This window comes from Gopherus flavomarginatus, chromosome 5 (genome assembly GCF_025201925.1).
Source record: "Gopherus flavomarginatus isolate rGopFla2 chromosome 5, rGopFla2.mat.asm, whole genome shotgun sequence".
NCBI classification, from domain to species: Eukaryota; Metazoa; Chordata; order Testudines; family Testudinidae; genus Gopherus; species Gopherus flavomarginatus.
In genome coordinates, this window is record NC_066621.1 from 142,793,369 (window position 1) to 142,807,080 (window position 13,712).

Sequence of the window (13,712 nt, forward strand, 5' to 3'; positions counted from 1 at the left end):
ACTCCCTTGGGAGCAATGCAAAGATCTAAGAACATGCCTAGTTATTGGGCTCAGTGAAACCACTCGTGTTTAAAGCTAAGGATGTGCATAAGTCTTCGCAGGATTAGGGGCTCGCAGACCCCTTTGCATTATTGGGCCATAATGTCTGTCCAACAGCTAGAGTCTCAAATAAAAAGTCTAGTCCAATGCACATTTTTACTGAGTGGCTTGGTAGTGCTTTTTCAGATATGGCAAACCAAATCCCACGGGTGTTTGCCCAGATAAGCATGTTATTTTGATGCTCAGTAACACAGTAGCTTGAAAAAATTCAGAACTAAATATGAACGTACCTAATCAGAAAAAGGTAGACTAACAAGGTATTCTATCAGGTTTCAGAGTAGTCTGTATCCGCAGAAAGAGCAGGAGAACTTCTGGCACCTTAGAAACTAACAGATTTATTTGAGCACAAGCTTTCGTGGGCTACGGCCCACTTCATCAGATTTTATTCTATGTAGGCTTGATTCCTAAAGTAGCTGAATGGTTGGTTGGTTGGTTAGTTAACTGATCTTTTGGGTGTATTTGTTTCTAGGAAATCAGCTCTATCCTAAAGGAGCTACGAAGAGTTCAGAAACAGCTGGAAGGTTGGTAATTTTCAAAATGTTCTCAATTTCTCTCCTAAATGTAGATGACTAGTACAAAATAAAGCACCATTGTAACTCGTTGTGATTTGCTTTGTCAATTTAAACTTTGTAAATGTAAAGCACTCATGCATTTTGTGCCTGCATTGCTTCTCAATATATACAAACAGAAGACATATACCTGATGGATTTTTCTTGTGTTGCAAAAATAAGAAAGTTACTGACATCTGAAATGCTGAAGTTATTGCTGTGGAAATGATTAATTCACAATAATTAGGACTTTACCACAAGATGGACAAGCCAAGGCTTCTGTTGTTCAGACCCCCACATGGCTGACAGCCCTATTCAGCCAATAAGTCATGCCATAATATCATACTACTTTTAAGCAAGTGTTCATGTTGACTTGAATCCATTATGGAAGGTGCCACGCTATAGAGATGATAATATGAGCTCAATGCCTGACCCTTGTTTTATTTTAATGGTTAAGAAAATGTAAAAATGTCTTATTGGTGAGTGATTGGAGTTTGTGATTAACTGGGCACAAGAGTAGTCTAGAATTCTGAAGGTGAGAGTTTCTTTGTAGAAATGCCGCTGAGTGCTGCTAATATGCATTTTTCTATCTCTTTTCTTCTTCCCCAGTTATAAATGCTATCATTGACCCCAGTGGGAACTTGGATGTAGTTGCTACTAACAAAGCATCCTCTGCTGCTACACAGTCTACAACCACTAAAGTCAGGACTGCTAACCATTCTGGCTCCACATTGGAGATTTTGTCACCAGTACAGATGAGAAATTACATCCAGAAATCGAACTGTGGATCTTCTAGCCTACAAGATGCTAATTTCATTCCAGATGGAGAGAAATACGTGATCTGATACAATATTTTATATTGTTATCATACTGTCATTTACTGTGGCGTTAGTTTTGTGTCCGAGTGGTTGTGGACAATTCATATGGAGCAGTTGTTTAGATTGCTAACACATTACACATGCACACACAAACACACAAAAAAACTATGCTGTGTGGATGAATGGCAAGTCTGTGTATGCCTTTTGAACAAGACTAGCACTGTGGAGCAGCACATATTCAGCATAGAGGCAAACTCTGATTTTTACAATACAACTCACTTAAATTCTTCCAATGTGCCATAAGAAACAGGCTTTGCATATCCTCCATTTGCTACTGCCGAAGCTCTAAAGTGTTCTGGGATTAGCCTGTTTATAATGCTCAGTTACTGGTAGTTCAGTTGTAACAAGGCTCTGTTTAAAAAAGACGTGGACTTTTTTTTGATTGGCGCTACATTTTGTACTGATTTTAAAAATAGAGCGTTACAGTTCTGTTGGAATCAGCTTGCTTACCTAGCAGTATAATGGTGCACTACAGTGGGTTTCTATAAGGAACTCTGTTTTGATCATATGAAAATTGTTTTCAGTGTTCGGGAGAAAAAAAAAAAAAGGAAGAAAGGAACCACTTTGAATCTATGTGCATCATGCTTTCAATCCAAAACCTTTGTTTTTCTATTGAGAAGGTGTAAAATTTCTAATATAGTTGTAGATTCTGAACATGTTTAAGGCACAAAGCTTCAAGTTTACAGATGTAGATTAGCCATATAAATGAGAAGGTCAGTTTTGATAGCTGAGCTTGCCAATTCTCATTATTTCAGTTTAATCACTGTCTGAAACTTTTTTGAAAATATAATAATAATAATAATAATCTTTCATATTGAGCTGCAAATTCTCCTGAATGAGCTAAAGAGCAAGTTGCCTATGATCAGCCAATTACTAAGAAAAACATCTATTTCATTGGCTCATGTACTAAGCTTAATTACACAATGGCTGTGAACTAATATTCACTCTACAGCTCTCAAAATAATGGCTTAAATGTGGCTCTGCCTTGACTGATTGTGTTGTCATGAGATTTTTCGTATCAGTTATGCACGAATACACACCATCCTGTTGTATTCTTGAGAACCTACCCAACAGTGTAAAGCTGCTGGTGTTACAATGCAGCATTGGTATGGCTCTTTTGCTCCATTATAATCTTAGGAACGCTAAGGATTATTTTGCAGCAGCATTGAGAGTATACTGTAAAATTAGCTTTTTATATCCCATCTGTCAAGTGAGCTGCCAGATTCTAAACAAAGTATTTGAGTGGCTTTTTGGAGAGTCTGTTTGAGGCATGCAGTGTGCAAACTGGAATCTGTCCCTGTTGCATGAATTCCTCTTGACTGGAAAACAGTGATCAGGAAACGAAAGTGTAGGTGCAGAGTTGTGGGAAATACACTTACTGATGGAGATAAGCAAACTAAATTCTGCTGCGCACTCACACAGTGTATAATTTTGCTAATGCAAATAGCTTCCCAAGCTTGATTGCTCTTTATGTGCTGACTTCATGAAGCGGGGCTCGGGTTGGTTTCATAATTGGGTCAGTTAATTGACCTTTTCTCCTAGGATTTTGCTAAAGTGTCAGATATTTATGATTAAATAACTGGGCTGCTCACACCATGTTTAGTGTACTAGCAAATGGCAGGATTCTGCTTCAGGTGCCACCAAGTGGGAGTGTTCCATTGATTTCAACAAGAGCAGTCCCAAAGGGGGAGTTTGCTGGTTTGCCATGCTAGTATGTCCTGCGAGCCTGCAAGGTTTTGCGTGTGTGTGTGTGGGGGGGAGAATAGTGCAGTTTTGCTACCAATGTATCCAACAGAGAACATGGCTCATCCACTCCTGTGGAGATTTGGAGGAATATACTGGACTTCATTATGAACACTATGATGATGGGAGTAAAATTTACTTTGCAAAATAACTAGGAACTGGCCTTTAAGTTTCTCTGGCTGCATATTATGTTAATACTGTCTGATTGTTCCAATGTATCCTTTTGGAATACTTGCCTGTGTCCTTAGTTAATATCATAAATAGTGGTATGGCTCTTGACACATGATAATTTGTTTTCAAAAGTCTCCTCGGTGAGGGTCCGATCCAGCAAGGTCCTGACTCCAACTCATTGGGAGTTGAAGGGATTCAGCAGCATAGTCCACTAATTACAGTTTTGCAGTAGACAGGTGTGTGTTTGAGTTACTCATCAATGTCAGATTTTATTATTTGTTTCTACTTTTTACTACATTGTCCCATCCTCGTGGCTATGCTCTAGTGGTTTTGTTTCTTGACACCGTATCCTTGATGTGACTTCCATTTACTTTCACTTGGAAACTTACTAGTTTCTACTTTCATGAAGTGACCCATCAGAGATGAATTTTCTCCCTTTGCTGTTCCTCTGCTCTTGGTACCCAAATATCTTCATTGCCGGTTGTGTAAACCCAGAAATATGGTACCTTTAAGAAACAATTGGAAATAAAGCTGGAGTCATGAATCTCTAAAAGTTTTAGTCTGGGAGCGGGGAAAAGCACAACCTGATTTTGTTTCACTTTGAATAATTTGTTCAGTGTGATATTAAAAAACCACCTGTTTCCCAGCATAAAGTTCTTATTGAGAATTTTTCAAGACTATTTTAATTGCAGTCCTGGTATGTAATCATTTTGGTGCTGAAATGTAACAAATATATTTGAGGTACTTAATTAATCTGAAGTGTACCACATTCTGCATTTGTCTGTTAGAATTAAACCAAAGAGCAAGCCACATACTTATGAACCATTAGCCAAGGTTTGGTCTTATTAGCAGTATTCTGTGACAACAATAAAAAGTCTGTACAGTTCTGATGTGAGTATCACAAGCATTTAGGGTCTGATCCAATGGCTATTAGAGATAGTGGAAAGATTCCTTTTTACTTTAATAGGCATTGGGTCAACCTTTAGTTGGTTAGCTTTCAGCGAGCTTGATGTGTGCTCTACTGACCCAATAGTCATTCATACAGTAAATTGTTTTCATATTTGTTGTATTTACATTTAAAAAATTAGGCTGGCATTTTCAAACAAGTCTAAGGAAGTTAAGCACCCAGCTCTGATTAAACCTTTCCGGGATGTGGATGCTAACACACTTAGGTGCCTTTGAAAATCCCAGCCCTTGTTCTTTTACTATACTTGAAAACTGTGCTCTCATTGAGATTGTTTTCGAATGTTAAACTCTTGAGACTTCATGATGATGGAATGAATGTAAATTCTTGGGAGAATGCATCAGTGCTTTGCGAGCAAGAGCCTAAGTGTGTCTACAGTACCGTCGTGTTGTGTTCATGCTGAGAGTGTGAATAAAGCCTAAGTCATCCTTGAATATTTTAATAAAGAAAAACCTTACAGAATGTTTACATACAGCCTACTGAAAAAAGTGTTTAAAATATATAAGTGCAAGATTCTACTAGTTTTTTCCTCATTTTTGCAGATCACACTAGATATTTTTAAAATTCAGCAAATATGTGTAATGATTTTGCAAAAAAAAAAGTTAATTACCTGTTTACTTTGGATGTGCCCTGTGCTGAATTGTGCCTATCTGACTCTCTGCTGTTATGCTGCCGATTCTGCTGTTCTAAACTCTTCACTGGATCATTCCATTTGCATGCAACACAAATGCAAGCTGTATGAGAGTAAAACTGAAACACGTTTGTATACCTTGAATCGATCAATGACTGTCTCTCTTTTTTTTCCACACTCTTCTTGAAATGTTGTGTATAATTTTGATTTCCTATTTCTCCCACCCTGTTTCTTTCTCTTGTATTTTGAATGGTAATTTATTTTGTTTTGATGATAGACAGTATCTGTACATTTTGTTCCAAGGTGATATTGTGGCTGTCTTTAAAAATAAATTGTTATTTTATATAATTTTATCATAAAATTTCTTTAATAAATCATTCTTTTATCATGTGGCAAATCTGATTCTTTTGGGTTTTTTTGAGAATTAATTTTAAGATATGGGAAAATATTTGGAGAATTAAACTATTGATCTTACACTGCCCTTATAATGGCATGAAGGATCATATTACTACATAGTAACAAGCATGATTGGAGTCTCTTACAACTATATTGTTGTCTACATAGAGCGCCCATTTCTCACACACTGATTCACTCATGTGGATTCAGTTGCAGGGTTAGGGCCTGAAAATCACTTTCTTTTCTTCCTTCTGAATATTTGATGGGTTTGCGTTGCATTGCAGTTGTTGGGACGCAATTCGTGAGGATATTTTTAAGGTTTAAATCCAGCTCGATTTTTACATGCCTCGCCCCCATTTAATCCTTTGAATTAAGGTCTATCCCTGCCTGAATTCTGCATCCTCTCTCACACTGCTGAAAAGGCATCATTTTCTCCTGCTCAGCCTAAGGAGCTCTCACTGCTCTGATCAGTACAGGAGTGGAACTTCGTTTCAGCTTCCTCTGTCACGTCCAAGTTTCTGAACAAAGCAGCATGATGGAACGTGCATGGCAGATGCAACATTGTGTGATGAGCTGTTCCAGCAATGAATCAAAGTATTAACAAAAGTCAATCCCATTTTTTCCGTCTATTTGGGGCCTGATGCAAAGCCCAACTGAAATCAATGTGAGTCTGTCCATTGACCCCAACAGCCTTTGGATCAGGCCTTTGAGAACTGAACGTTTTACTTTTAACAAACTAGATTTGGCTTTTTTCACCAGCCATCGGTTTTGTCAAATGTTCCTGCCTCTGTTAAAAATGCTTCCTCTAGCTCTGCTGGTGTCATAAGTGCTGGAGGGGAAGGGGGGGTGCTGCACCCCCTGGCTTGAAGGAATAATAACAACCTAAGTACATGGTTTCCGCCTTCAGGACCTTCCACTATAGCAATTGTTTCAGCACCATTTGCTAGTGTAATCTTTTACAGAGAGGGAGAGAGACACCCTTACATCCCCTAAAATACGGCACCGATTGTATCCTTACTGTGACACTCTCCACATCCTGACTTAGCAACGCTGAGCAATATTTCTGAGTGTTTTAAACGTCGAGCCAAGTGCCCTTTGAAACCAAAGGGGCAGCCATTTCAGTCATTTTTAATAAGTTATGGCTGAATAAAAATAAGATGTGGTGGACCTGCTGCCAAAACTAGTCGCTCGGTGATGAAGGCTATTATCATTCACTTTTAAATCTTACCAGAGGAAAGGCAGAAGCAGCTACCACTACTGCTTACCGCTGAGTACAGCAGTCAGTTGAAATCCTGCCATGCTCTTTCAACTTTTCCTGGTCGATGTGAGACAAATACATGGCCTGATTTCCCCCCATAATCTTACAGAAGTAGCCCATTGGGATTGGGGATTACTCCCGTCTTTAAGGGTTTGTGGCATCTGTCCATATTTGCAAAAGTAACTCCCATAACTCATCATTGATCTCCAATTCCGAACTGTTGGTCTCTTACAGAAATGCAATTTATACATGGGGCTAATCACTTATACTGGACCTTGCCAATAAAGATGGGGAGGATGTAGGGGAGCCAATGCATAGTTTGTCTTTTATTTTTTTTTTATTTTTTTAACCATCTTGAGTGAAATCACATTCATGGCTGGATGAAAGCAGGATCCTTGTGACCCCGGTTCCATGCTCAGATAGCTCACCTGGAGCTCTGAGTGAGCCAAGAGAGAACAAGAGGAGGCAGCATCTACCACAGCTGCCTACTGAGGACCGGTTGCCTGATTTAGGCAGGAGATGAAGGATTCAGAAATGGAAGGCAGGGATCTGTCAGAGCTCAGACTGTTCAAGAGACCCAAAGTGTTGGTGTCTCAGGATCACATCCTCTAGAACTAATAGGGAAAGCAAGACCTGATATTTTTAATGTAAAGCATGGAGATACCTTTGATGGCTGCCTGTCCTGGTGCTCTGGCTGCTGTGGCTGTAGCACCTCCAGCCACCGTTGCTGTGGGCAGGGGGCAGGGAATGGGGTTAGATAGAGGGTAGGGGAGTTTGGGGTGGTAGTCGGGGGCTGGGATGTGGGTAGAGGTTGGGGAAGTCAGAGGGTGGGGAACGGGGGATTTAATCGGTCCTGGGGGAGGAGTCAGGAAGGAGGGGGGGTTGGGTTGGGTGGGGTGGCAGGGGGCAGTTAGGGGTGGGAGGGTCTGGGGGTGGTCAGGGGACAGGGACCAGGGGGAGATGGATTTGGCAGGAATCCCGGGAGAGTTGTCAAGGGACAGGGAACGGGGGCGTTGGATGGGGCAGGAGTCCCAAGGAGGCTGTCGGGGTGAGAAGCAAGGGGGGGGTTGGATAGGGGATGGGGACTGGGCCAGCCTGGATGTTTGGGGAGGCACAGAAATACAATTTCTGAAACCTGATGTGGCTCTCAGGCCAAAAGGTTTGCCCGCCCCTGTACTAGAGCAGTGGAAGAACCCATTCAGTGACTGTAGTACACGTCTATCCTACAGCAGCATAGCTGTAGCAGCATAGCATTTCTAGTATTGACATACCCTACTTGTAGCAGGAAGGATAAGTATTCGCTCTCTGACTCCAGGGGAAGTTTGTTTACAGTGGGATTCTGGCACTCAAGAGGCAGCCACATGGGTAGTTAAGTATCAGAGGGTAGCCGTGTTAGTCTGGATCTGTAAAAGCAGCAAAGGATCCTGTGGCACCTTATAGACTAACAGACGTTTTGGAGCATGAGCTTTCGTGGGTGAATACCCACTTCCTCAGATGCATGTAATGGAAATATCCAGGGGCAGGTATATATATGTGTGCTAGCAAGCAAGCTAGAGATAACGAGGTCAGTTCAATCAGGGAGGATGAGGCCCTGTTCTAGCAGTTGAGGTGTGAAAACCAAGAGAGGAGAAACTGGTTCTGTAATTGGCAAGCCATTCACAGTCTTTGTTCAATCCTGAGCTGATGGTGTCAAATTTGCAGATGAACTGAAGCTCAGCAGTTTCTCTTTGAAGTCTGGTCCTGAAGTTTTTTTGCTGCAGGATGGCCACCTTAAGGTCTGCTATAGTGTGGCCAGGGAGGTTGAAGTGCTCTCCTACAGGTTTTTGTATATTGCCATTCCTAATGTCTGACTTGTGTCCATTTATCCTTTTCCGTAGAGACTGTCCAGTTTGGCCGATGTACATAGCAGAGGGGCATTGCTGGCATATGATGGCGTATATTACATTGGTGGATGTGCAGGTGAATGAACCAGTGATGGTGTGGCTGATCTGGTTAGGTCCTGTGATGGTGTCGCTGGTGTAGATATGTGGGCAGAGTTGGCATCGAGGTTTGTTGCATGGATTGGTTCCTGAGCTAGAGTTATTATGGTGTGGTGTGCAGTTACTGGTGAGAATATGTTTCAGGTTGGCAGGTTGTCTGTGGGCAAGGATTGGTCTGCCACCCAAGGCCTGTGAAAGTGTGGGATCATTGTCCAGGATGGGTTGTAGATCCTTGATGATGCGTTGGAGGGGTTTTAGCTGGGGGCTGTATGTGATGGCCAGTGGAGTCCTGTTGGTTTCTTTCTTGGGTTTGTCTTGCAGTAGGAGGCTTCTGGGTACACGTCTGGCTCTGTTGATCTGTTTCCTTATTTCCTCGTGTGGGTATTGTAGTTTTGAGAATGCTTGGTGGAGATTTTGTAGGTGTTGGTCTCTGTCTGAGGGGTCAGAGCAGATGCGGTTGTACCTCAGTGCTTGGCTGTAGACAATGGATCGTGTGATGTGCCCGGGATGGAAGCTGGAGGCATGAAGGTAGGCATAGCGGTCGGTGGGTTTTCGATATAGGGTGGTGTTAATGTGACCATCACTTATTTGCACCGTGGTGTCAAGAAAGTGGACCTCCCGTGTAGATTGATCCAGGCTGAGGTTGATGGTGGGGTGGAAGCTGTTGAAATCATGGTGGAATTTTTCCAGAGTCTCCTTCCCATGGGTCCAGATGATGAAGATGTCATCAATGTAGCGTAGATAGAGAAGGGGTGTGAGTGGACGAGAGCTGAGGAAGCGTTGTTCCAGGTCGGCCATGAAGATATTGGCATATTGTGGGGCCATGCGGGTGCCCATAGCAGTGCCACTGATCTGGAGATATATATTGTCATCAAATTTGAAATAGTTGTGTGTAAGTATAAAGGCACAGAGCTCAGCAGCCAGTTGTGCTGTGGCATCATCAGGGATAGTGTTTCTGACAGCTTGTATTCCATCTGTGTGTGGGATGTTTGTGTAGAGAGCCTCTACATCCATGGTGGCTAGGATGGTGTTTTCTGGGAGGTCACCAATGCATTGTAGTTTCCTCAGGAAATCAGTGGTGTCGCGGAGATAGCTGGGAGTGCTGGTGGCATAGGGTCTGAGTAGAGAGTCCATATATCCAGACAGTCCTTCAGTGAGAGTGCCAATGCCCGAGATGATGGGGCGTCCAGGATTGCCGGGTTTGTGGATCTTGGGTAGTAGATAGAATAACCCTGGTCGGGGCTCTAGGGGTATGTTGATTTCTTCTGGTGTTAGTGTAGGGAGTGTCCTGAGTAGATGCTGTAGTTTCTTAGTGTATTCCTCAGTGGGATCTGAGGGAAGTGGCCTGTAGAATTTGGTATTGGAGAGTTGTCTGGCTGCCTCCTTTTGATAGTCAGACCTGTTCATAATGACAACGGCACCTCCTTTATCAGCCTCTTTGATGATAATGTCAGGGTGGTTTCTGAGGCTGTGGATGGCATTGCGTTCTGCACGACTTAGGTTGTGAGGCAAGCGATGTTGTTGTTCCACGATTTCTGCCTGTGCACGCCGGCGGAAGCATTCAATGTATAGGTCCAGGCTGTCATTTCGACCCTCAGGAGGAGTCCATGTGGAGTTCTTTTTCTTGTGCTGTTGGTGGGAGGGCACCCGTGTATCAGTGCACTGTTCAGTGTTGTCCTGGAAGTATTCTTTGAGTCGGAGACGGCGAAAGTAGGCTTCCAGATCGCCACAGAACTGTATCATGTTGGTGGGGGTGGCAGGGCAGAAAGAGAGTCCCCGAGATAGGACAGACTTTTCTTCTGGGCTGAGTGTGAGTTGGATAGATTGACGATATTGCTGGGTGGGTTAGGGGTACGGGAGGTCCACTTTCTTGACACCACGGTGCAAATAAGTGATGGTCACATTAACACCACCCTATATCGAAAACCCACCGACCGCTATGCCTACCTTCATGCCTCCAGCTTCCATCCCGGGCACATCACACGATCCATTGTCTACAGCCAAGCACTGAGGTACAACCGCATCTGCTCTGACCCCTCAGACAGAGACCAACACCTACAAAATCTCCACCAAGCATTCTCAAAACTACAATACCCACACGAGGAAATAAGGAAACAGATCAACAGAGCCAGACGTGTACCCAGAAGCCTCCTACTGCAAGACAAACCCAAGAAAGAAACCAACAGGACTCCACTGGCCATCACATACAGCCCCCAGCTAAAACCCCTCCAACGCATCATCAAGGATCTACAACCCATCCTGGACAATGATCCCACACTTTCACAGGCCTTGGGTGGCAGACCAATCCTTGCCCACAGACAACCTGCCAACCTGAAACATATTCTCACCAGTAACTGCACACCACACCATAATAACTCTAGCTCAGGAACCAATCCATGCAACAAACCTCGATGCCAACTCTGCCCACATATCTACACCAGCGACACCATCACAGGACCTAACCAGATCAGCCACACCATCACTGGTTCATTCACCTGCACATCCACCAATGTAATATACGCCATCATATGCCAGCAATGCCCCTCTGCTATGTACATCGGCCAAACTGGACAGTCTCTACGGAAAAGGATAAATGGACACAAGTCAGACATTAGGAATGGCAATATACAAAAACCTGTAGGAGAGCACTTCAACCTCCCTGGCCACACTATAGCAGACCTTAAGGTGGCCATCCTGCAGCAAAAAAACTTCAGGACCAGACTTCAAAGAGAAACTGCTGAGCTTCAGTTCATCTGCAAATTTGACACCATCAGCTCAGGATTGAACAAAGACTGTGAATGGCTTGCCAATTACAGAACCAGTTTCTCCTCTCTTGGTTTTCACACCTCAACTGCTAGAACAGGGCCTCATCCTCCCTGATTGAACTGACCTCGTTATCTCTAGCTTGCTTGCTAGCACACATATATATACCTGCCCCTGGATATTTCCATTACATGCATCTGAGGAAGTGGGTATTCACCCACGAAAGCTCATGCTCCAAAACGTCTGTTAGTCTATAAGGTGCCACAGGATCCTTTGCTGCTTTTACAGATCCAGACTAACACGGCTACCCTCTGATACTTGACACCATGCAAGGCACTGCATTTAGCCGTATGGAATGGAAATCCATCAACCTCATGAAGAAACTTGCACAAATACAGACAGATATCATCTTCCTTTCCAAATGCAAACGGATGGACATCATACCAAATGGACTAAAGGTAAAAAATCCACTGCTATCTACATACTACACAGACCACAGTGAGAGATTATGTCATACTCTATCAAAAAAACTGAGGAACCACCTGATCAGCATCCTATACAGCAAACAGGAAAACATCAAAAAAGAGCTCTCCAACCTGGAGACTCTCATTAATAACCAAACTTCTATACAAACAGACTTCACTAGAATAAGACAGGAGATCTACATTACTCACTTCACCTCTCTTCACAGGAAAAAGGACTGTAAGCTGTCTAAACTTCTACCTGCCACATGGGGCCACAACAGTGGTACCCCTAACCCACCCAGCAATATCGTCAATCTATCCAACTACACACTCAGCCCAGAAGAAAAGTCTGTCCTATCTCGGGGACTCTCTTTCTGCCCTGCCACCCCCACCAACATGATACAGTTCTGTGGCGATCTGGAAGCCTACTTTCGCCGTCTCCGACTCAAAGAATACTTCCAGGACAACACTGAACAGTGCACTGATACACGGGTGCCCTCCCACCAACAGCACAAGAAAAAGAACTCCACATGGACTCCTCCTGAGGGTCGAAATGACAGCCTGGACCTATACATTGAATGCTTCCGCCGGCGTGCACAGGCAGAAATCGTGGAACAACAACATCGCTTGCCTCACAACCTAAGTCGTGCAGAACGCAATGCCATCCACAGCCTCAGAAACCACCCTGACATTATCATCAAAGAGGCTGATAAAGGAGGTGCCGTTGTCATTATGAACAGGTCTGACTATCAAAAGGAGGCAGCCAGACAACTCTCCAATACCAAATTCTACAGGCCACTTCCCTCAGATCCCACTGAGGAATACACTAAGAAACTACAGCATCTACTCAGGACACTCCCTACACTAACACCAGAAGAAATCAACATACCCCTAGAGCCCCGACCAGGGTTATTCTATCTACTACCCAAGATCCACAAACCCGGCAATCCTGGACGCCCCATCATCTCGGGCATTGGCACTCTCACTGAAGGACTGTCTGGATATATGGACTCTCTACTCAGACCCTATGCCACCAGCACTCCCAGCTATCTCCGCGACACCACTGATTTCCTGAGGAAACTACAATGCATTGGTGACCTCCCAGAAAACACCATCCTAGCCACCATGGATGTAGAGGCTCTCTACACAAACATCCCACACACAGATGGAATACAAGCTGTCAGAAACACTATCCCTGATGATGCCACAGCACAACTGGCTGCTGAGCTCTGTGCCTTTATACTTACACACAACTATTTCAAATTTGATGACAATATATATCTCCAGATCAGTGGCACTGCTATGGGCACCCGCATGGCCCCACAATATGCCAATATCTTCATGGCCGACCTGGAACAACGCTTCCTCAGCTCTCGTCCACTCACACCCCTTCTCTATCTACGCTACATTGATGACATCTTCATCATCTGGACCCATGGGAAGGAGACTCTGGAAAAATTCCACCATGATTTCAACAGCTTCCACCCCACCATCAACCTCAGCCTGGATCAATCTACACGGGAGGTCCACTTTCTTGACACCACGGTGCAAATAAGTGATGGTCACATTAACACCACCCTATATCGAAAACCCACCGACCGCTATGCCTACCTTCATGCCTCCAGCTTCCATCCCGGGCACATCACACGATCCATTGTCTACAGCCAAGCACTGAGGTACAACCGCATCTGCTCTGACCCCTCAGACAGAGACCAACACCTACAAAATCTCCACCAAGCATTCTCAAAACTACAATACCCACACGAGGAAATAAGGAAACAGATCAACAGAGCCAGACGTGTACCCAGAAGCCTCCTA

At 43.7% G+C, this 13,712-nt stretch overlaps 1 protein-coding gene across 2 annotated transcripts in view; it reads left to right on the top strand.

The window, feature by feature from the left end:
- CEP170B (centrosomal protein 170B) overlaps positions 1 to 5,418 on the top strand; it is a 93,669-nt gene extending 88,251 nt beyond the window's left edge. For both annotated transcript variants that reach the window (XM_050954080.1, XM_050954081.1), the window contains 2 exons: positions 569 to 620; positions 1,257 to 5,418. In XM_050954080.1, the coding sequence (XP_050810037.1) occupies positions 569 to 620; positions 1,257 to 1,492 (288 nt within the window). In that variant the 3' untranslated portion in view covers positions 1,493 to 5,418. The remainder of the gene's footprint in view (positions 1 to 568; positions 621 to 1,256) is intronic.
- Positions 5,419 to 13,712: the final 8,294 nt, after the last annotated feature.